Source organism: Coregonus clupeaformis, chromosome 25, assembly GCF_020615455.1.
Source record: "Coregonus clupeaformis isolate EN_2021a chromosome 25, ASM2061545v1, whole genome shotgun sequence".
Classification (NCBI taxonomy): domain Eukaryota; kingdom Metazoa; phylum Chordata; class Actinopteri; order Salmoniformes; family Salmonidae; genus Coregonus; species Coregonus clupeaformis.
In genome coordinates this window covers 11,172,386-11,196,841 of record NC_059216.1, presented here as the reverse complement: position 1 = coordinate 11,196,841, position 24,456 = coordinate 11,172,386, and the positions used below count along the sequence as shown (strand labels likewise).

Here is a 24,456-nt window from a genome sequence, read left to right as displayed (position 1 = left end):
TTGCTTCAATATATCCACATAATTTTCCTTCCTCATGATGCCATCTATTTTGTGAAGTGCACCAGTCCCTCCTGCAGCAAAGCACCCCCCACAGCATGAAGCTGCCACCCCCGTGCTTCACGGTTGGGATGGTGTTCTTCGGCTTGCAAACCCCCCTTTTTCCTCCAAACATAACAATGGTCATTATGGCCAAACAGTTCTATTTTTGTTTCATAAGACCAGAGGACATTTCTCCAAAAAGTACGATCTTTGTCCCCATGTGCAGTTGCAAACCATAGTCTGGCTTTTTTATGGCGGTTTTGGAGCAGTGGCTTCTTCCTTGCTGAGCGGCCTTTCAGGTTATGTCGATATAGGACTCGTTTTACTGTGGATATAGATACTTTTGTACCTGTTTCCTCCAGCATCTTCACAAGGTCCTTTGCTGTTGTTCTGGGATTGATTTGCACTTTTCGCACCAAAGTACGTTTATCTCTAGGAGACAGAACACGCCTCCTTCCTGAGCGGAATGACGGCTGCATTGTCCCATGGTGTTTATACTTGCGTACTATTGTTTGTACAGATGAACGTGGTACCTTCAGGCGTTTGGAAATTGTTGAAGGATGAACCAGACTTGTGGAGGTCTACAATTTCTTTTCTGAGGTCTTGGCTAATTTCTTTTGATTTTCCCATGACTCAAATGATGTCAATAAGCCTATCAGAAGCTTCTAAAGCCATGACATCATTTTCTGGAATTTTCCAAGCTGTTTAAATGCACAGTCAACTTAGTGTATGTAAACTTCTGACCCACTGGAATTGTGATACAGTGAATTATAAGTGAAATAATCTGTCTGTAAACAATTGTTGGAAAAATTACTTGTGTCATGTACAAAGTAGATGTCCTAACCGACTTGCCAAAACTATAGTTTGTTAACAAGAAATGTGTGGAGTGGTTGAAAAACTAGTTTTAATGACTCCAACCTAAGTGTATGTAAACTTCCGACTTCAACTGTTAATATATATATAAACTCAGAAAAAAAAGAAACGGCCTCACTGTCAACTGCGTTTATTTTCAGCAAACTTAACATGTGTAAATATTTGTATGAACATAACAAGATTCAACAACTGAGACATAAACTGAACAAGTTCCACAGACATGTGACTAACAGAAATTGAATAATGTGTCACTGAACAAAGGGGGGGTCAAAATCAAAAGTAAGTCAGTATCTGGTGTGGCCACCAGCTGCATTAAGTACTGCAGTGCATCTCCTCCTCATGGACCAGATGTTACCCCACTCTTCCCCAAGGCACCTGCAAGTTCCCGGACATTTCTGGGGGGAATGGCCCTAGCCCTCACCCTCCGATCCAACAGGTCCCAGATGTGCTCAATGGGATTGAGATCCGGGCTCTTGGCAGAACACTCACATTCCTGTCTTGCAGGAAATCACGCACAGAACGAGCTGTATGGCTGGTGGCATTGTCATGCTGGAGGGTCATGTCAGGATGACCCTGCAGGAAGGGTACCACATGAGGGAGTAGGATGTCTTCCCTGTAACGCACAGCGTTGAGATTGCCTCCAATGACAACAAGCTCAGTCCGATGATGCTGTGACACACCTCCCCAGACCATGACGGACCCTCCACCTCCAAATCGATCCCGCTCCAGAGTACAGGCCTCTGTGTAACGCTCATTTCTTCGACATAAAAACGCGAATCCAACCATCACCCCTGGTGATACAAAACCGCGACTCGTCAGTGAAGAGCATTTTTTGCCAGTCCTGTCTGGTCCAGCGACGGTGGGTTTGTGCCCATAGACGACGTTGTTGCCGGTGATGTCTGGTGAGGACCTGCCTTACAACAGGCCTACAAGCCCTCAGTCCAGCCTCTCTCAGCCTATTGCGGACAGCCTGAGCACTGATGGAGGGATTGTGCGTTCCTGGTGTAACTCGGGCAGTTGTTGTTGCCATCCTGTACCTGTCCCGCAGGTGTGATGTTCGGATGTACAGATCCTGTGCAGGTGTTGTTACACATGGTCTGCCACTGCGAGGACGATCAGCTGTCCGTCCTGCCTCCCTGTAGCGCTGTCTTAGGTGTCTCACAGTACGGATATTGCAATTTATTGCCCTGGCCACATCTGCAGTCTTCATGCCTCCTTGCAGCATGCCTAAGGCACGTTCACGCAGATGAGCAGGGACCCTGGGCATCTTTCTTTTGGTGTTTTTCAGAGTCAGTAGAAAGGCCTCTTTAGTGTCCTAAGTTTTCATAACTGTGACCTTAATTGCCTACCATCTGTAAGTTGTTAGTGTCTTAACGACTGTTCCACAGGTGCATGTTCATTAATTGTTGATGGTTCATTGAACAAGCACGGGAAACAGTGTTTAAACCCTTTACATTGAAGATCTGTGAAGTTATTTGGATTTTTACAAATTATCTTTGAAAGACAGGGTCCTGAAAAAGGGACGTTTCTTTTTTTGCTGAGTTTATATACGTACACACAGTACCAGTCAAAAGTTTGGACACACCTACTCATTCAAGGGTTTTTATTTATTTTTACTATTTTCCACATTGTAGAATAATAGTGAAGACATCAACATGATGAAATAACACATATGGAATCATGTAGTAACCAAAAAAGTGTAAAACAAATCAAAATATATTTTATATTTGAGATTCTTCAAAGTAGCCACCCTTTGCCTTGATGACAGCTTTGCACACTCTTGGCATTCTCTCAACTAGCTTCATGAGGTAGTCACCTGGAATGCATTTCAATTAACAGGTGTGCCTTGTTAAAAGTTAATTTGTGGAATTGATTTCCTTCTTAATGCGTTTGAGCCAGTCAGTTGTGTTGTGAGAAGGTAGGGGTGGTGTACAGAAGATAGCCCTATTTGGTAAAAGACCAAGTCCATATTATGGCAAGAACAGCTCAAATAAGCAAAGAGAAACGACAGTCCATCATTACTTTAAGACATGAAGGTCAGTCAATCCGGAAAATGTCAAGAACTTTGAACGTTTCTTCAAGTGCAGTAGCAAAAACCATCAAGCGCTATGATGAAACTGGATCTCATGAGGACCGCCACAGGAAAGGACGACCCAGAGTTACCTCTGCTGCAGAGGATAAGTTCATTAGAGTTACCAGCCTCAGAAATTGCAGCCCAAATAAATAATTCACAGTTCAAGTCATAGACACATCTCAACATAAACTGTTCAGAGGGGACTGTGTGAATCAGGCCTTCATGGTCGAATTGCTGCAAAGAAACCACTACTAAAAGGACACCAATAATAAGAATAGACCTGCTTGGGCCAAGAAACACGAGCAATGGACATTAGACAGGTGGAAATGTGTCCTTTGGTCTGATGAGTCCAAATTTGAGATTTTTGGTTCCAACCGCCGTGTCTTTGTGTGACGCGATGTAGGTGAACAGATGATCTCCACATGTGTAGTTCCCACCGTAAAGCATGGAGGAGGTGTTATGGTGTGGGGGGGGGGCTTTGCTGGTGACACTGTCTGTGATTTATTTAGAATTCAAGACACACTTAACCAGCATGGCTACCACAGCATTCTGCAGCGATACGCCATCCCATCTGGTTTGGGCTTAGTGGGACTATCATTTGTTTTTCAACAGGACACTGACCCAACACACCTCCAGGCTGTGTAAGGGCTATTTTACCAAGAAGGAGAGTGATGGAGTGCTGCATCAGATGACCTGGCCTCCACAATCCCCCGACCTCAACCCAATTGAGATGGTTTGGGATGAGTCGGACGTCAGAGTGAAGAAAAAGCAGCCAACAAGTGCTCAGCATATGTGGGAACTCCTTCAAGACTGTTGGAAAAGCATTCCAGGTGAAGCTGGTTGAGAGAATGTCAAGAGTGTGCAAAGCTGTCATCAAGGCAAAGGGTGGCTATTTGAAGAATCACAAATATATTTTGATTTGTTTAACACTTTTTTGGTTACTACATGATTCCATATGTGTTATTTTATAGTTTTGATGTCTTCACTATTATTCTACAATGTAGAAAATAGTAAAAATTAAGAAGAACCCTTGAATGAGTAGGTGTCCAAACTTTTGACTGGTACTGTACATGCATATACATACTGTATATATTTACCCCAAAATATATGGGGGATTGGAAATGTGGCAGACAATTACGTTGATGCAAGCTACAATCGATCTGCAATATTAAAGCTGATCTACCCCCTAACAAATGAATGATGTAAGTGTCTAACAACTAGCCTTGTATGGAGTGAAGATTTAAGACAAATACTATATTTTAACTAATATTCTTTACAGGGTTTGTTGAGGACTAATAATAATATCAGGTTCCTGATGTTGTCATGTGTTTCATGTTCTGTTTAATTCCATTCAGGAGGTAGAGGAAGACAAAAAGAGAGCAGAGGAGGAAGGAATGGCACTGCAAAGCCCCAAGGGTAAAGCAGGGGACTTAACCATCACCATTAACAAGTCTACCAGCGTGAGTGGCCCCGTCTGCCTACAGAGATGTACACAGAGATGCTTTTACATACAGAATAGTTCTGAAATATGAATATTCTTACCAATACAATTACATGTCCATTTTGAATGAAGACACTATATGCATACACATATATTATCACCAATAGAGATGTATTATTGAGATACAGTGATTCACACTGTCATGTTCACTTTGCTATTAAGCAGGAGCCCCGTGTTGTGATGACCAAACCAGGCATGGGTGGTTCTCCCACCCCAAAGTGGGTCCAGGAGCCTGGGGTGAGAGAGGCGGAGGGGAACCTGCTGTGCTCTGGGCGGGGCAGGAGGAAGCAGCTACTGGTCACCATGGCTGGCAACACAAAGGTAAACAACATGACGCGCCTATGAGGGACAGCAGGGGAATAATAAAGTTATGTGGCCTGTCACGATCGTCGAAAGGATTGGACCAATGCGCAGCGTGGAATGCGAACATACTTTGTTAATTATTCACCACACGAACAAAACAACAAAACGATACGTGAAGTCCTTGGTAACAAAACACAAACCTTACGGAACAAGATCCCACAATACACTGTGCCAAACAGGCTGCCTAAGTATGGTTCCCAATCAGAGACAACAAGCAACAGCTGATTCTCGTTGCCTCTGATTGAGAACCACCCCGGCCAACATAGATACACATGAACTAGATCCTAACATAGAAACACAAACGCATAGAATCTACACACCCTGGCTCAACATATAAGAGTCCCAGAGATAGGGCGTGACAGTAACCCCCCCCAAAGGCGCGGACTGCGACCGCGCCAAACATAAACCGAACAGGGGAGGGCCGGGTGGGCATTCCTCCTCGGAGGCGGATCCGGGCGTGACCACCACCCTCTAATAACCCCCCCGTAGTGCCACTGGTCTGGTCTGGCCCTGCTGGCTGGAGCTGGACATCGGTGGAGCGGATTGCTTAGGCTCCGGTGTGGAGCAGCTGACCGGTACCTGACCAGGCACCGGTGAACCGGGCACGGGCTGTGCCGGACTGACGACACGCACCCCAGGCTTGGTGCGGGAAGCAGGAATGGGCCGGACCGGGCTGACGACGCGCACCCCTGGCTTGGTGCGGGGAGCAGGAACGGGCCGGACCGGGCTGACAACGCGCACCCCTGGCTTGGTGCGGGGAGCAGGAACGGGCCGGACCGGGCTGACGATGCGCACCACAGGCTTGGTGCGGGGAGCAGGAATGGGCCGGACCGGGCTGACGACGCGCACCCCTGGCTTGGTGCGGGGAGCAGGAACGGGCCGGGCCGGGCTGGCGACGCGCACCCATAGGCTTGGTGCGGGGAGCAGGAACAGGCCGGGCCGGGCTGGCGACGCGCACCATTGGCTTGGTGCGGGGAGCAGGAACAGGCCGGGCCGGGCTGGCGACGCGCACCATTGGCTTGGTGCGGGGAGCAGGGACAGGCCGGGCCGGCTGGCGACGCGCACCATTGGCTTGGTGCGAGGGGCAGGAACAGGCCGGGCCGGGCTGGCGACGCGCACCATTGGCTTGGTGCGGGGAGCAGGAACAGGCCGGGCCGGGCTGGCGGCGCGCACCATAGGCTTGGTGCGGGGAGCAGGAACAGGCCGGGCCGGGCTGGCGCGCACCATAGGCTTGGTGCGGGGAGCAGGAACAGGCCGGGCCGGGCTGGCGACGCGCACCATTGGCTTGGTGCGAGGGGCAGGAACAGGCCGGGTCGGGCTGGCGACGCGCACCATTGGCTTGGTGCGAGGGGCAGGAACAGGCCGGGCCGGGCTGGCGACGCGCACCATTGGCTTGGTGCGGGGAGCAGGAACAGGCCGGGCCGGGCTGGCGACGCGCACCATAGGCTTGGTGCGGGGAGCAGGAACAGGCCGGGCCGGGCTGGCGACGCGCACCATAGGCTTGGTGCGGGGAGCAGGAACAGGCCGGGCCGGGCTGGCGACGCGCACCATAGGCTTGGTGCGGGGAGCAGGAACAGGCCGGGCCGGGCTGGCGACGCGCACCATTGGCTTGGTGTGAGGGACAGGAACAGGCCGGGTCGGGCTGGCGACGCGCACCATAGGCTTGGTGCGAGGGGCAGGAACAGGCCTGACCGGGCTGGCGACGCGCATCACAGGCTTGGTGCGAGGGACAGGAACAGGCCGGACCGCACTGGGAACACACACCACTGGCCTTATACGGGGATCAGGAACGGGCCGGACCGGACTGGCAACACACTTCAGTACCTCTCGCCGTGCCTCTAAACTTTCCCTCCCTCTAATCACCAATGGCTCCCGTAACCCGGTGGCCTTCTCTCCTCGTCCACAAACTCGCCACCTTATCTGCCTCCAGCAGCCCCGTCGTCCATGCCATGTGCCCCCTCCTAAAAATTTCTTGGGGCTGCCTCTCGCCTGTCCGAGGACGACACTGTTGGCGCCGTACCTCCTCTCTCGCCAAGGCTTTAACCTTTGCCCATGGTCCTCTGCCCTCGAACATGTCCTCCCAGGACCACCATTGGCCCACCTGGGCCATCGCCAACTTCTCCATCTCCTTACCCGGCGTTAGCTCCGAAACACGCTGCTTGGTCCAGTATTGGTGGGATCTTCTGTCACGCTCGTCGAAAGGATTGGACCAATGCGCAGCGTGGAATGCGAACATACTTTATTAATTATTCACCACACGAACAAAACAACAAAACGATACGTGAAGTCCTTGGTAACAAAACACAAACCTTACGGAACAAGATCCCACAATACACTGTGCCAAACAGGCTGCCTAAGTATGGTTCCCAATCAGAGACAACAAGCAACAGCTGATTCTCGTTGCCTCTGATTGAGAACCACCCCGGCCAACATAGATACACATGAACTAGATCCTAACATAAACACAAACACAAAGAATCTACACACCCTGGCTCAACATATAAGAGTCCCAGAGCCAGGGCGTGACAGTGGCCAACTGTAATCAAATGTTGCCATTGAATGATGCGATGATGTTTAGGACCAGGACTTTTTTCTGATAAGATCACTTGGTCAGGAGAAAGTCCTAACCCCATGTAAATTATTCATATTGATGATCCCTGTTTGTTTGATCCCAGGGTAAGAGGGTGGTGAGTGAGAGGCTGGAGAGAAGGCCAGGTCCACTGGATGTGAAGAGCCCAACAGAGAACAACCAGCACCAGCACCGTGTGGGATCAGCAGCAAGAGGAAAACACCAGCACACTCACACAGCAAAGAGGGACACAGGACCACAGGTCAGCAGTGCATACTTTGGGCCGAATCCTAACTTGAGACATGACACTCTAAACTGAGAGTCCTGGAGGAAATTGATAGGCCTATGTCATAATAGCCTGCTTTTTATAGATTTTTGAGAATATAGCAGTTGGCTTTGCACTTTTTACACTATCAAGACTTTGGCTAGTTTGTTGTTTAAATTGCTATTCCTTGTTGTCTAGCCACCTTCCCCTTCCCTCCCCTCCCTTGTGTCTGTCCTCTCATACGTTGCTGTCTTGTTTTACATAGTTGTCAGACATGTCGGCAGGCCCCTCCCCTCCTTTAAAGAAGCACAAAGGCTGTTGGACAGGGGGGGTTACTGCAGGGGTGGTGATTGACTGGGAGGGGGGACTGTGAACTCTTCTGTCACACTGGTCTGGCCTTGAGCTATTTAGGCCTGCTGGGGTATAGCTAGTAGCTTCTGTAGTCAGAGCTGAGAGCGCTCAGTTGACATACAGTTTGTTGAAAAATGAAAATATCACATTTGATGGTATATGGTGTTTTTTCCATAGTGTTCTGATCTGGAGGGCCATTATACTGTAGCAGGGCCCCTTAAGCAGTCCTGGTGGCATGTATCTGCTGTATTCAGACAGAGCTGAGAGCCCTCAACAGACAGCAGACATACAGCTTGATAGTCCCTCTGTCTCTACAGTGGCCTGGCCGTTATCCTCATAATGAGACTGTAGGGAGAAGTATTTATCCAGCTGATCCAGGGTTTTCATTATACTCACTCACACTGGGCCGGCCATTGAGAATGACTGCAGCGAATAACTTGGAAAATAGATCATAAATGGTTTGTGTGTGTTTTCCCCCAAGGATTTTTCTTTCTTTAATTTTGGTTTTAAGAGCAATTGTTTAAGCTTACCATTTAAGGACAATTAAGATGCTCCTTATTGAGTTACTGTATTTCAAGTCCCTAACATCTTGCCTTTTAGGGCTGCCCTTAGCTCGCTATTGCTTCATGATTTATGATTCAGTGATGTGATATGGTCGTTTATAAATACGTACAGAATGGAAACGTTTTAAAAGAACTGCCTGATGCAGGTTGTTTCATAGAAGCTGTGCAGGCACACGTACGTACGCACGCACACACACACAGTACTCCCAGCTGCTCTGTGAAATGCCACACGGTTTCTGATTTAGAGCCCTTGGGCACACAGAGTCTCTTGAACAGCTGCTAGTGCTCTGACTGTCGTCTGGAACACACAAACACACTCTTACATGCACATGGCCCAATCAACACACTGACGCATGCTACCGGCAGCTGATCCTCCAGCACTAAAAAGTGAAACACAGCCAGTCAGTCAGGCTCTGTGACCAGAGAGTGGATTTGTGCTGCAGGAGGAGAGGAGAGCTGCACAAAGCTGTAGTGTGGGACAGGACAGACAGACCGAGGCTCCAGAATGATCTAGAACACAACCCTGTGTTTACAGGCTGCTGCTGCCAGGTCCAGTGAAGTTAACGTGACAAATGTACAGGGTGAACAGGATGTTCGCTGGCTGTGTTTCTGGCCTGTATCTATCTGGTCAGACGCTCGTAGTCATGCCATGTACACTGAATCAGCGTTTGAGCCATGGCCAGCGTTTGAGTCAGCCGTGAAAAACTAGACCTGTCTCCCAGGTCCACTTCTATTTGGACCCCACTTACATAATGTTGTTCAGCCTCTGTTCTGCAGAGCAATCTCTCTCTATACTCTCTTCAGACAGCCAGCACTGTTACTGCAGCAGCATAGCCCCTAATGATCCACAACTGACTCTATGGTCCACTGCCCTGCCCAGTCTTCCTCTGGTCTTCTGTACCACTCCTAGTGACCCAGTGAAGTCAATAGGAACCTATAAGCTCAGTGTGTGTGTGACCAGACAAGACCAGATGGTCTCTCCAGCGTTGAGGGTGGGGTAGTGACTGTGCCCCAGAGGCAGAACAGGAGGAGGGATGGGAGTGTCCCTGAGACAGGATGAGTATCAGTAGGAAACGATGAGAGTGACAGGGAGCGCCTCGGGGTGGTACCATCACTACAGGCCCTGGGGATAGAGAGCGAGGAAGAGATGGAGAGAGAGAGAGAACCTGGCCTGCAGACAGGCTGTTTCCTGTCTCTGTTACTCTCCTAAGCCACAGTCTGCTCTCTTCCGCCACATTGTTTTCCCATTCCCACCATCATGAAAATAATGATTTAATCTAATTAACATTTGGCTGCTTTTTGTTCAGAATGGGCTCATTATGCTGCCGCCAACAGGACAGAGTGGGCAACATGCCAACGAAGGGGAAAATAGGGATGGAGAGGGGGAGGAAAAAGAGAGTTACAAGAGTTGTAAGAGAGGGATCCTTTTTGTGTGGGTGCGCACAGGGGAACAAAACCCCAGGCTCAGTGGTGTGACTCCGAAGGTGTTCTATCACTCCTCTGACAAGCTTCCTGACTGTTTCCAAAACTCCTAGTACCTCTCTCACACTGTCTCACACTGTCCTGGAGATGGCTGTTAGTAATACTAGCAGTCTAGGGCTTATTCAGTAGTGGAACGTCTAGAAGGTTTGCAGTAGAGACATTGAACTGAATGGATACTGGGAAGAATATTGCCTTTAGAATATAAATACCCCAAAAACATAAATTAAAAAGGCCATAGAAAAAAGATTGGGTAGGGGTCAAAGTCAAAATATTTGTTTTTTATCTTGCTCCCACCCCTCCCCAGTGCTACGGAAGTATATAAGTGGTATAATGGCAAAAAGTGGTACAATTGGGACTGTTTGAAAGGGAATCATTTAAACATTGCCAGATTATAATTTGTCTTTTTATTTTATTTATTTTTACAGTTGACATACCCTGAATTGTGTAAAATAGGTATATTCATAGTATGTCTTTGAAAAAGACTTTGATACCATGTGTCCACCTGGGGGCAGTGTAGCTCTGACAGTCTTTGAATTGTCCTGCTGAGGACAGGAACACATCATTCATTTGTTGTCCGTTTTTATGGCAGCCATATCAGTGGCAGCAGTGGGACTTGCTGTAGTATGATCCTTCTGCATAATGACTTCATAGTTGATAGACATCATCATGACCATCGTAATTTCAGGTCTTTGTGGTGCTGATAACTTATCTTTCTCTCTCCGTTTCTGTCTCTCTCTTCCATTCTTCTCTCTTCTCTCTTTTTCAGGATGAAGTGGGGCAGGGGAAGTGTTTGACAGAGGAGCGTCACTGGCTGTCAGAGTGTGAGCCTTACCACCAGGTAAGAGACCAGACCCCTTCTTATTGGCACCTAATTGCTTACTGCCCTAAGTAAATCAATTACCATAAACATAAATGGAACCTAAGTACCATAATACCAACATTTCATTATACATTCTTTCACATTTTGTTTGAATGTCCAATTGTGCATACTTCATCTTCTTTTGAAGAGTGTGTGTATTTTCCATCATAGGATAATCCATGTCAATCAGTGGGGAAAAAAAGTATTTAGTCAAATCAAATCAAATCAAATGTTATTGGCCATATGCGCCGAATACAACAGGTGCAGACATTACAGTGAAATGTTTACTTACAGCCCTTAACCAACAGTGCATTTATTTTTAACTAAAAAGTAAAAATAAAACAACAACAAAAAGAGCAGAAGTAAAATAAAATAACAGTAGGGAGGCTATATATACAGGGGGGTACCGGTGCAGAGTCAATGTGCGGGGGCACCGGCTAGTTGAGGTAGTTGAAGTAATATGTACATGTGGGCAGAGTTAAAGTGACTATGCATAAATAATTAACAGCCACCAATTGTGCAAGTTCTCCCACTTAAAAAGATGAGAGAGGCCTGTAATTTTCATCATAGGTACACGTCAACTATGACAGACAAATTGAGATTTTTTTTCCAGAAAATCACATTGTAGGATTTTTAATGAATTTATTTGCAAATTATGGTGGAAAATAAGTATTTGGTCACCTACAAACAAGCAAGGTTTTCTGGCTCTCACAGACCTGTAACTTCTTCTTTAAGAGGATCCTCTGTCCTCCACTCGTTACCTGTATTAATGGCACCTGTTTGAACTTGTTATCAGTATAAAAGACACCTGTCCACAACCTCAAACAGTCACACTCCAAACTCCACTATGGCCAAGACCAAAGAGCTGTCAAAGGACACCAGAAACACAATTGTAGACCTACACCAGGCTGGGAAGACTGAATCTGCAATAGGTAAGCAGCTTGGTTTGAATAAATCAACTGTGGGAGCAATTATTAGGAAATGGAAGACATACAAGACCACTGATAATCTCCCTCGATCTGGGGCTCCACGCAAGATCTTACCCCGTGTGTCATGAACCCTGCGTCCTGAGTCTGTTTCTGCCTGTGTTGCCGTTTCCTGAAGGTTCCTGAACGCACCCTGTCCGGTTGCTGGGCGACGTTGCTAGGCGGGTGATCTCTCGATTACCCGCACCTGCTTCTCATCAGCCTCGGCACACCTGGTCCTGATCATCACCCCTTCTTAAGCTCTGACCTGACATCCATTCCCTGCCGGATCGTTAGCCATTAACAGTATGTTTTGTCAGCGTATCAGCCTCTGAGTACTAGCGTTAGTTTTTGTTATTTTGCACCTTGTTGACCTGCCTTGTACTTACCTCCGTTTTTTTCTGTCTACAGTCATTCTCCCGGAACCTTCACCCAACCCTTGCCGTGCCATCATTTAATCTGCCACTTCACCTCCACCTACTCATCTCCGCCACCCGCTCCGTCTCCTGGATTATTCTGCATCTTTTGAATCTGTAAATAAACACTCACCTTCGTTCAACTCACCTTGTCCTGGTCTGCTTCTGGGTTCTGTCTTAGAGAATCGTGACAGAACGATCCGGCCAGAAATGAACCCAGCGGACCTGGACTCTGTTCGCCATGCCATTACCCATCAGGAGAAGATGTTGGGACAACATAGCACGGCGCTACAGGAGATAGCGTTGTCAGTTCGGTACTTTTCTACCAGTCTGACGAAGATCCAGGCTCAGCTCAGTTTGCCGGTGGAGAATCCACCACCGGTTTCACCCATCTCGCCTGCCGCTTCTGGAGCTGTGCCCTTCCGTGAGCCCAAGGTTCCGACGCCTGATAAATATGAGGGGGATTTGGGAAGATGCCGTTCCTTTCTTATGCAGTGTGGATTAGTGTTCGATCTACAGCCCCACTCTTATGCCACAGACAAGGCTAGGATAGCCTTTGTCATTGAATTGCTGCGTGGTAGAGCCCTGGAGTGGGCGTCAGCCGTATGGGAACGACAGGACACCTGCATGGCTTCATACCAGGAGTTCACGGCAGAGATGAGGAAGCTGTTTGACCATCCTGTCCGAGGTAAGGACACAGCTAAACGCCTGTTTTCTCTTCGCCAAGGAGCTCGCAGAGTGACCGACTTCGTAATCGAATTCAGGACATTGGCTGTGGAGAGTGGGTGGAATGAGGAGTCACTGCAAGCAGCCTTTTATCAGGGGTTGTCGGAGCAACTCAAGGATGAGCTGATCTCCTATCCGGAGCCTAGTGACCTGGACAGTTTGGTCGCTTTGTCTATTCGGGTGGATAACAGAGTTCGAGAGAGAAGGAGGGAGAAGCAATGGGGCCCGTCCAATCAATCAGCTTCTCGGTTCCCAGTCGAGTCAGGAGGTGGACCAGAACGCGTCGATCATTGTCCACCACACGGGATTAGTGGAGAGGTCCTGCCTCCAGATTCTGAACCCATGCAAGTGGGGCGGCACGGGCTAACCAAGGAGGAGCGCCAACATAGACGTGAGACCAACCGCTGCCTCTACTGTGGTAGTTCGGGACATTACATCTCCACTTGTTCCCAGCGGCCGTCAAACTGCCCGGCTTGCTAAGTTTGGGAGGACTTTTAGCGAGCCGGTTTCAACCTCTCAATACCCCTGTCAGACCCCGTTTCCCGGCTACCCTCATGAACAGGAATCAGAGTTTAGCGATTAACGCTTTCATCGATTCAGGTGCCAATGGCAGCTTTATTGATGCCGACGTGGTGGAACAGCTGGGGCTTCCCAAGGAGCGACTACCGGAAGCCATTGAAGCTACCACTCTGAACGGCAGTAGTCTGGCACGTATCACGATGAGGACTGAACCGGTTAAGATGCTGTTGTCAGGGAATCATTCTGAGGTTATCTCATTCTTCATTCTGCCTTCTCCCCATGTTCCTCTGGTCCTTGGATACCCCTGGCTGAAGGAACACAATCCCACGTTCGATTGGGTGACTGGCAAGGTAACTAGTTGGAGCATTGATTGTCATGCTAACTGCCTCAAGACTGCCTGTTCCCATTCTGTTCCCAGTCAGGTCATTGAGGCTAACCCCCCAGATTTGTCCCTGGTCCCCGAAACATATCACGATTTGGGGGAGGTGTTCAGTAAGCAGAGGGCTCTGTCACTTCCTCCCCACCGACCATATGATTGTGCCATAAACCTGTTCCCTGGAGCTGTCTATCCCAAGGGACGGTTATACAGCATCTCCCAACCTGAACGTGAAGCTCTGGAGACCTACATAAAGGAGTCCCTAGCTGCTGGTCTCATTCGTCCCTTGTCATCACCCCTGGGGGCAGGATTCTTCTTTGTGAGTAAGAAGGATGGCTCTCTTCGACCTTGTATTGATTATCGGGGGTTGAATGATATCACGATCAAGAACAAGTATCCCCTGCCCTTGATGAGCTCTGCTTTCGACTCCTTACAGGGTGCTACGGTGTTCACCAAGCTGGACCTACGCAATGCGTATCATCTGGTCCGGATCAGAGAGGGTGACGAGTGGTTGACTGGTTTCAATACACCGATGGGTCATTTCGAGTATTTCGAGTGCTCCAGCAGTGTTCCAGAGTATGGTGAATGATGTCCTGAGAGACATGATCGGTCTTTTTGTGTTCGTTTACCTGGATGACATTCTTATCTTCTCTAAGGAGCCTTCCAGCCACGTCCAGCATGTCAAGCAGGTTCTGCAGCGATTGTTGGAGAATCGCCTGTTTGTGAAGGCCGAGAAGTGTGAATTTCACGCCCACACTACATCCTTCCTCGGGTACATCATCTCCAGGGGAGAGATTAGGATGGACCAAGAGAAGGTTAGGGCGGTTCTGGATTGGGCCCAGCCTGGTACGAGATTGCAGCTCCAGAGGTTTCTGGGGTTTGCGAATTTCTATCGTAGATTTATCCGTGACTACAGCCGTGTGGCCGCTCCTTTAACTGCCCTGACTTCTAGTACCAGAACCTTCAGTTGGAATCCTGAGGCGGACCGGGCATTTCTGGATTTGAAGAGGCGATTCACCAACGCTCCGATTCTCTCTCAACCTGACACTGCCCGTCAGTTTGTTGTTGAGGTGGATGCGTCTGATGTGGGGGTTGGCGCCATCCTGTCCCAGCGATGCTCCACTGACGGTAAACTCCATCCCTGCGCCTACTACTCTCGTCGTCTTTCGTCTGCGGAGAGGAACTACGATGTGGGTAACCGGGAGCTTCTCGCAGTGAAACTTGCCTTGGAGGAGTGGCGCCACTGGTTGGAGGGGGCGGAGCAACCGTTTGTTGTCTGGACTGACCACAATAATCTTGCTTATGTGCAATCCTGAGGAGAGGAGTTGGATTCCTCGGCGTCAGATCCTTGATGCTGACCTCCTTCGTGACTTCTACCGCCTCCATCCTGGCGCTCCGGGTAGTCCGCCCGGTGGCGTTCATCGGAGGGGGGGTACTGTCATGAACCCTGCGTCCTGAGTCTGTTTCTGCCTGTGTTGCCGTTTTTCTGCTCGATATCTCCTGTTTCCTGAAGGTTCCTGAACGCACCCTGTCCGGTTGCCGGGCGACGTTGCTAGGCGGGTGATCTCTCGATTACCCGCACCTGCTTCTCATCAGCCTCGGCACACCTGGTCCTGATCATCACCCCTTCTTAAGCTCTGACCTGACATCCATTCCCTGCCGGATCGTTAGCCATTAACAGTATGTTTTGTCAGCATATCAGCCTCTGAGTACTAGCGTTAGTTTGTGTTATTTTGCACCTTGTTGACCTGCCTTGTACTTACCTCCGTTTTTTTCTGTCTACAGTCATTCTCCCGGAACCTTCACCCAACCCCTGCCGTGCCATCATTTAATCTGCCAATTCACCTCCACCTACTCATCTCCGCCACCCGCTCCGTCTCCTGGATTATTCTGCATCTTTTGAATCTGTAAATAAACACTCACCTTCGTTCAACTCACCTTGTCCTGGTCTGCTTCTGGGTTCTGTCTTAGAGAATCGTGACACCGTGGGGTCAAAATGATCACAAGAACGGTGAGCAAAAATCCCAGAACCACACGGGGGGACCTAGTGAATGACTTGCAGAGAGCTGGGACCAAAGTAACAAAGCCTACCATCAGTAACACACTACGCCGCCAGGGACTCAAATCCTGCAGTGCCAGACGTGTCCCCCTGCTTAAGCCAGTACATGTCCAGGCCCGTCTGAAGTTTGCTAGAGTGCATTTGGATGATCCAGAAGAGGATTGGGAGAATGTCATATGGTCAGATAAACTAAACTCGTCGTGTTTGGAGGACAAAGAATGCTGAGTTGCATCCAAAGAACACCATACCTACTGTGAAGCATGGGGGTGGAAACATCATGCTTTGGGGCTGTTTTTCTGCAAAGGGACCAGGACGACTGATCCGTGTAAAGGAAAGAATGAATGGGGCCATGTATCGTGAGATTTTGAGTGAAAACCTCCTTCCATCAGCAAGGGCATTGAAGATGAAACATGGCTGGGTCTTTCAGCATGACAATGATCCCAAACACACCGCCCGGGCAACGAAGGAGTGGCTTCGTAAGAAGCATTTCAAGGTCCTGGAGTGGCCTAGCCAGTCTCCAGATCTCAACCCCATAGAAAATCTTTGGAGGGAGTTGAAAGTCCGTGTTGCCCAGCGACAGCCCCAAAACATCACTGCTCTAGAGGAGATCTGCATGGAGGAATGGGCCAAAATACCAGCAACAGTGTGTGAAAACCTTGTGAAGACTTACAGAAAATGTTTGACCTGTGTCATTGCCAACAAAGGGTATATAACAAAGTATTGAGAAACTTTTGTTATTGACCAAATACTTATTTTCCACCATAATTTGCAAATTCAGGATTGTAAGTTGGTGGTTGGGGATATCCCTCTAGTGGTGCGGGGGCTGTGCTTTGGCGGAGTGGGTGGGGTTATATCCTTCCTGTTTGGTCCTGTCCGGGGGTTTCTTCGGATGGGGCCACAGTGTCTCCGGACCGCTCCTGTCTCAGCCTCCAGTATTTATGCTGCAGTAGTTTATGTGTCGGGGGGCTGGGGTTAGTTGGTTATACCTGGAGTACTTCTCCTGTCTTATCCAGTGTCCTGTGTGAATTTAAGTATGCTCTCTCTAATTCTCTCGTTCTCTCTTTCTCTCTGAGAACCTGAGCCCTAGGACCATACGTCAGGACTACCGGGCATGATGACACCTTGCTGTCCCCAGTCCGCCTGGCCTTGCTGCTATTCCAGTTTCAACTGTTCTGCCTGCGGCTCACGAAACCCCTACCTGTCCCAGACCTGCTGTTTTCAACTCTTAATGATCGGCTATGAAAAGCCAACTGGAGACCTGAGCCCCTAGGACCATCGTCGGGACTACCGGCCGTGGTGACTCCTTGCTGTCCCCAGTCCGCCTGGCCTTGCTGCTATTCCAGTTTCAACTGTTCTGCCTGCGGTTATGGAACCCCTACCTGTCCCAGACCTGCTGTTTTCAACTCTTAATGATCGGCTATGAAAAGCCAACTGAGATTTATTCCTGATTATTATTTGACCATGCTTGTCACTTATGAACATTTTTGAACATCTTGGCATGGTTCTGTTATAATCTTCACCCGGCACAGCCAGAAGAGGACTGGCCACCCCTCATAGCCTGGTTCCTCTCTAGGTTTCTTCCTAGGTTTTGGCCTTTCTAGGGAGTTTTTCCTAGCCACCGTGCTTCTACACCTGCATTACTAGCTGTTTGGGGTTTTAGGCTGGGTTTCTGTACAGCACTTCGAGATATTAGCTGATGTAAGAAGGGCTATATAAAATAAAATTGATTGATTGATTGATTGAATAAATTCATAAAAAATCCTACAATGTGATTTTCTGGATTTTTTTTCTCATTTTGTCTGTCATAGTTGACGTGTACCTATGATGAAAATTACAGGCCTCTCTCATCTTTTTAAGTGGGAGAACTTGCACAATTGGTGGCTGACTAAATACTTTTTTCCCCCACTGTACGTGTGCGGATGTCAGTGTAGGTGTTGAGTAACTCAGGAGTTGCGTGTTGAAAGCCAGAGGCGGCAGCACAGAGGCACGTCCGCTTCAAACGGTGTTACATGCAGTCTGACTCTTACATTGTCATCAGGTTATTACCGCCTTATTACTACTCCATTACTGCAAACAGAGCTTTCTGATGATCCGCTCCAGCTCACTGGTCTTGGTCTTTAAACATGCTGCGTACCAGACCTCTGGAGTCTGTCATATTGTCAAGGATTCGCCCCATCAGCCATGAGTTATGTGGCGTTATAGCATCCACAATGAGCACAAAGTCTCTGGTGGTGAAACTCAGCTTTGTGCTGTTTGGACGCTCCTGCATCATTGGTAGATACTCACATGTCCATCTTTTCCAGAAAAGGTACTGGGCTTGTTTCCATCTTCTTCGAGCATACAATTTGTCCTTCTTGAACAGACCTGGTGGCAAGAATGGTTATCCTTTGAGTTGAATTAAGTGATTTGGTGTTATGGATTCCAAGTCACTTGGGTAATTCGAGACTGAAGTGATTGGGCAGTCATTAAGAATTACCTCCATCTCACACAGAGCTGTTTGCAGGGCTTCTTCATCGAACTTGCCTCATGACGGATTGAGGAACGCTCTTTGAGCACTATGAGGAGTGTTGAATCTCCACTTTATGCCGTCCTGCAACAGGGCCTTTAGAATTGTGTCTTGGTTTAGATCCTTCAGAGCTTCTCTTAGCTCACGGTTAAAGCTGACAAAATATATTGCATATATTGACCTGTTCTCTTTCACTTGTCCTCTCCTACAAATGAACCGCCGAAGGGCACTGATGCATGAGTCCGTGTCAAAGGAATGAGCCATTTCAAGAAGGATGGCTCGGCAGGTCAGACATATTACTCCATACCTCTTTACATTACTTGGTCCTCTCTTAACTTCAGTAGGTCCGCAGTAGTCGATGCCTACATTAGTGAAATGTGGTAGATCTGGAGAGATTCTGTCTATAGGAAGATCAGCCATTTTCTGCCCATGTTTGCATTGACAGGCCAGACATTCCCAGATGATGGTTCTTGCTGCAGAGTTGGCACGCAGAACCCATTATATGTGCTGCGGCCTGGAGAGCATGTGATTTCTCCCGCTGTGGCCAACCAACTCATGACGAAGGATCAGTTTTGAGACGTGGCTGTCTTTGGGAAAAATGGCTGGGTGTTTTGTATCTTCAGGCATGGCAGAGCTGCTAGCCTTCCACCTAACCTCAGGACACTGTTCAACAAGACTGGATCCGGTCTGTATATGTGGCTGATCTCTTAACTGTGCCATTGCTCAATGCAGCAATTTCCTCAGGAAAACTCTGTTCTTGGACAAAGCGTACGACAGCTTCCTCTGCCTGGGCAATGTCATCCACTGAGAGACTTTGAGTAGTCAGCTTTGCTTTGAACTGACATTCTCCAGCTCCTCCATGTGCTTAATGTCCTACATTGTGTGAGAACAGCCTCTCAAGAACAGTGCATAAGAACGCAATGCCTTCATCTACTGGCTTAATGACCAGCTCAGAGCTTTTTCCATATAGGCAGTTGTTGTTTTTTCATTTCATTGACAAAGGTGAACTCAAGCTGTTTCCTTGCTTCATTGTATTCCCTTGCTGGATTCATGTGCAAACAGCTGCGAACAAGTTAACTTGGTTGGCCACTTGTATACTTCTCTAAATAATAACGGCTGTCTTGCATGGTGTCAGTTTTGCGTTCAATACCATGTTGGAAAGCTTGAATGACCTGTAATGAAGTGGGTCACCAACGAACACTGGTATGTCTCTTGTTGGCAAAAGAGAGTTGTTGCTGTTTTATCAGACATTCAGTGATGTCATTCCGTCTTTGGATAGCATTGGTGAGAGCATCTTGGTTGCTAGTAGCATTAGCATGGTAGCTGGTAGCATTAGCTTGGTGGTTAGTAGCATTAGCTTGGTTGCTAGTAGCATTAGCCTGGTTGGAACCTGCACTTTGAGTTGCTTGCACATTAGTGCCATCTGTAGGTGTTGTTGGTGGCTGCTGCTGGGCTGCTGTGCTTGTATGATGTTGCTTGCAGAATGCAGCCTTGGTGCGCCATTGCTTGATTTCCCTGTTGGGATCCTGTACTCAGTAGGAGTAGGTTTCAAGTTTTATTAGTCGTATGTACAGGATACACATGGTTTACATCGTCCAACAAAAAGCTTACTTGCAGGTTCCTTCTCGACAATGCAACAACAATAAGAAATAAAATATAAGAATACGAACATAAAGGAAATGGCTCAGTAGAATAGAATAAACATTTGAGCATAAGTATAATACAGGAAGGCACAATATAGTCAAATATTTGCATGTGAAGGGGGGGATGGGGGAGCAAGTGTATAAACTGAGCAGTATAATAAGAGTCTGGTAGCAACAGTTGTGATGTGTGTGTGTGTGTGTGTGTCATGAATTTATATGTGTGTGGGTGTGAGCATGAGTGAGTGCATGTGTAATGACGCTCCAGGAGAGTGAGGATCCATTTGCAGTTTTATTACAATCTGGGTCGTACAAACAGGGTCAATCGCCAGCAGACACAACAGTAGGGATAAGGCAACTCGTAATCCAGGTACAGGCATAAGGTCAGGGCAGGCAGCAAGCTTACAAAAATCAGTCCAGTAAAGAATATAGTCCAGGGCAGGCAGCAAAGAATCAAGGAGGAAAAACAGTCCAGAGTAAATCCACGGGCAGACAGACACAGGCGAACACGCTCAGAAATGATCACCAGGGTAAACAAGACTTCGCAAAGAGAGAGAGTTTGAGAGCACCTAAATAGTCTACTGATGGGAGTCAGGTGCAACGGTAATCAGAGCCAGGTATGTGGGAAATGTAGTTCAGGGGTTTAATACTCAGGGAGAGGGTTCCCTCTGGTGGTGAGCAGGAGGAACAGCGGGAGTCTCGTTTGTGACAGAGCCCCCCTGCGAGCGGCTCCTGACGCGAAGAGGCGAACGACGCCGGGGTCTTCCTCGAGGTCGGGGGCCGGTTTCTCCGGGTGCGTCCTATGGAACTCAGTCATGAGTGCGGGGTCGAGTATGTCCTCTGTATTAACCCAGGATCGCTCCTCCGGTCCGTACCCCTCCCAATCCACCAGATATTGGAGGAGCCTGCCCCGGCGTCTGGAATCGAGTAGATCTCGAACCTGATATGCCTCCTCGCCGTCCACCAAGATGGGTGGGGGCCCTGATCACTGGTCTGCTCCTCCTCCTCCGCTCTCGGACCACCAGCGGGTTTGAGAAGTGATACATGAAAAGTGGGAGAGATACGATAATTAGAGGGTAATGCCAAACGGAAGGAAACTGGTGTAATCTGTTTAACAATTTGGAAGGGACCTACATACCTGGGACTGAGTTTCTTGCAAGGAAGTCTGAGGCGTAGGTCTCGAGTGGATAGCCAGACCCATTGACCTGGAGTATATTCGGGATTGGGGCGACGGTGACGATTGGCCTGCAACTTCTGTCTCCTGACAGCACGTAGCAAGTGGGTGTGAGCCTGACTCCAGATGTCCTCGCTTCTCTGGAGCCAGTCGTTGACAGAGGGTACCTCGGTGGGTTCCCCTGACCATGGAAATAGGGGAGGTTGGAAGCCCATTACACATTGGAATGGAGTTAGACCGGTGGAGGGTTTCTGGAGTGAGTTCTGTGCATACTCCGCCCACATGAGGAATCGACTCCCAGTCTGCTTGGTTCTGATGACAGTAGGCTCTGAGAAACCGGGTGATCTCCTGATTGAGGCGTTCTGTCTGACCATTAGATTGTGGGTGATATCCTGAAGTGAGGCTAATGTTGATGTTGAGTTGTTGGAAGAATGCTGACCATACTCTGGATGTGAATTGGGGCCCCCGGTCCGACACGATGTCCTCAGGCAGGCCATAGAAGCGAAACACAAGGTTGCACATGAGTTCGGCTGTTTCCAATGCTGTGGGCAGTTTGGGAAGTGGAATCAACCGGCAGGCCTTGGAGAAGCGATCTATGACAGTGAGTATTGTGGTGTTCCCATTGGACTTGGGAAGATCGGGTAATAAAGTCTATGGCAAGATGGGACCATGGTCGGTGGGGAACTGGCAGTGGTTGCAGTAGGCCCGATGGTAGTTGTCTGAGATGTTTGCTTGTGTTACAGGTGGTGCATTCGTTAATGAATTTTATTGTGTCTGCCCGCAAGGTTGGCCACCAAAAGCTGTTCTGAAGCAGGTGAACAGTGGCAGCGATTCCAGGATGACCGGAGCTGAGTACGGAGTGAACTTGCTGTAGCACTTTCTGACAGAGATCCTGAGGTACAAAAGTTTTGTTAGAGGGGCATTCGGGAGGAGGGGTCTTTTGTGAATTGGCCTGGGTGAGCTCTGTCATGATGTCCCACTGAATAGGGGCCACGATTAATGACTCAGGAAGCAGGGTTTCCTTGGATTCAGTGGGAACTACACCGTCGTGTTGGCGTGATAACGCGTCTGCTTTGGTGTTCTTTGAACCGGGACGATAGGTAACGGTGAAGTCAAATCGTGTAAAGAAGAGAGCCCACCTCGCTTGTCTGGGATTCAGTCTCTTGGCAGATCGCAAGTATTCCAGATTCTTGTGGTCAGTTAGAATCACAAACGGGTGTTTAGCTCCCTCCAGCCAATGACGCCACTCCTCCATAGCTGCTTTCATGGCCAACAGTTCTCGGTTACGACGTCGTAGTTCTGTTCGGCTGGACTAAGTTTGCGGGAGTAATAGGCGCACGGATAGAGCTTGAGTGGGGATCCGTGCCGCTGTGAGAGAGGATGGCTCCAATGCCCGTATTAGGAAGCGTCCACCTCAACTGTAAACGGGATTTCAGGATTAGGGTGGTGGAGGATGGGGGCAGATGTGAAACGTGACTTGAGTTCTGCGAAAGCCTCCTGTGCTGTAGTTGACCAGGTGAGGTGTGGTGCATTTCTCTTAGTCATAGAGGTTAAGGGAGAGGCTACCGAGCTGAAATTCCTGATGAAGCGTCGGTAGAAGTTCGCAAATCCCAAGAAGCGTTGTAACTCCTTTAAGGTTACTGGCAGTGGCCAGTCTAGAACGGCCTTGACCTTCTTCTCGTCCATGGCGACTCCCTCCTGGTTGATGATGTAGCCCAAGAAAGACGTGGAAGTCTGGTGAAATTCGCACTTCTCTGCTTTGGCGTATAATTGGTGATCAATGAGTCGTTGTAATACTGTTCTCACGTGTTGCACGTGTTCCTCATAGGTGTTGGAATAGACGAGAATGTCATCGATGTAAACAATTACCCAACGATTAAGCATGTCCCGAAAGACGTCATTGATAAACGACTGAAATACGGACGGACTATTGGACAGCCCGAAAGGCATCACCAAATACTCATAGTGCCCAGTGCTGGTAGAGAAGGCTGTCTTCCATTCATCACCGTCCCGGATGCGAATGAGATTGTAGGCGCTGCGGAGGTCCAGTTTGGAGAAGTACTTGGCTTTGCGGAGTTGTTCTAGGGCAGCTGGTACCAGCGGTAAAGGATATCGAAACTTGACGGTGATGTCGTTTGAGACCCCGGTAGTCGATACAAGGGCGTAGGCCACCGTCTTTTTTTAACAAAGAAGAAGCCAGAGGCTGCAGGTGATGTCGACGTTCTAATGAACCCCTTCGAAAGTTCCTCCTCGATGTAGTTGTTCATGGCTTCTGATTCGGGTTGTGATAGGGGAAGATTCGGCCCTTAGGTGGTGTTGTGCCTGGTAATAGTTCGATGGAACAGTCGCTTGATCGGTGGGAGGAGTTCCATCGCCTTGGTCTTGCTAAAAGCTTCGATGAGGTCAGAGTATTCAATGGGAAGAGTGGGGAAAAGGACCGGCTCGTCCTTTAGCGTGACGGTCTGAATGGAGAGTGAAGGGCTGCCAGTTAAGCAGTTGGAGTGACATGACGGGTCCCATTTGATGATACGACCCTCCCTCCATGAGATGAGGGGATTATGTTGACGTAGCCAGGGGAGTCCAAGAATAACCGGGTTATGAGGTGATGAGATGACGTAGAAACGAATTACCTCAGTGTGAAAGGTACCCGGTCTGTAGTTGAAGGTCCACGGTGGTGTGCAGGACCCTCCCATCGCCGAGAGGCCGTCCATCTAGCGCCTCCACTGCCAATTGAGAGTTACAGGAGATTAATGGGAGTTGTTGTTGTTGGGCAAACTCGTGAGACATAAAGTTCCCGGCTGCTCCTGAGTCTAATAGAGCTGATGTGGATATATGATTGCCCTCTAGAGATAATACTATAGGTACTTTGATGCAAGAACTGGAATGATGTGCTTGAACACAAGGACTCACCGAAGAGGGATTACGAGGAGGTGGTCTTGTGGGGCAAAACGCCCTCAGATGGCCCGGTTGACCACAATGAGAGGCAGAGATGTTGGCGTATGCGGCGTTCTCGTTCTTCGGAGTCAGGTGAGTATATCCGAAGCTGCATGGGTTCAGTTTGAGACAGAGTGACCGGGTATGGTGTGCTGGTGGGTACCGTTCTGAGTGGACGACGTGAACGAATCAGATTGTCAAT

The 24,456-nt window shown here is 48.7% G+C and overlaps 1 protein-coding gene across 5 annotated transcripts in view; it reads left to right on the top strand.

Moving 5' to 3' along the window:
* Positions 1-24,456, top strand: part of LOC121539221 (coiled-coil domain-containing protein 9B) — a 49,119-nt gene that overhangs the window by 6,051 nt on the left and 18,612 nt on the right. For 4 of the 5 annotated variants that reach the window (XM_041847556.2, XM_041847553.2, XM_041847558.2 and 1 more), the window contains 4 exons: positions 4,342-4,446; positions 4,650-4,808; positions 7,526-7,681; positions 10,847-10,918. In XM_041847556.2, coding sequence (XP_041703490.2) covers positions 4,342-4,446; positions 4,650-4,808; positions 7,526-7,681; positions 10,847-10,918 — 492 coding nt within the window. The remainder of the gene's footprint in view (positions 1-4,341; positions 4,447-4,649; positions 4,809-7,525; positions 7,682-10,846; positions 10,919-24,456) is intronic. The other variant, XM_041847555.2, reaches the window with a different exon arrangement.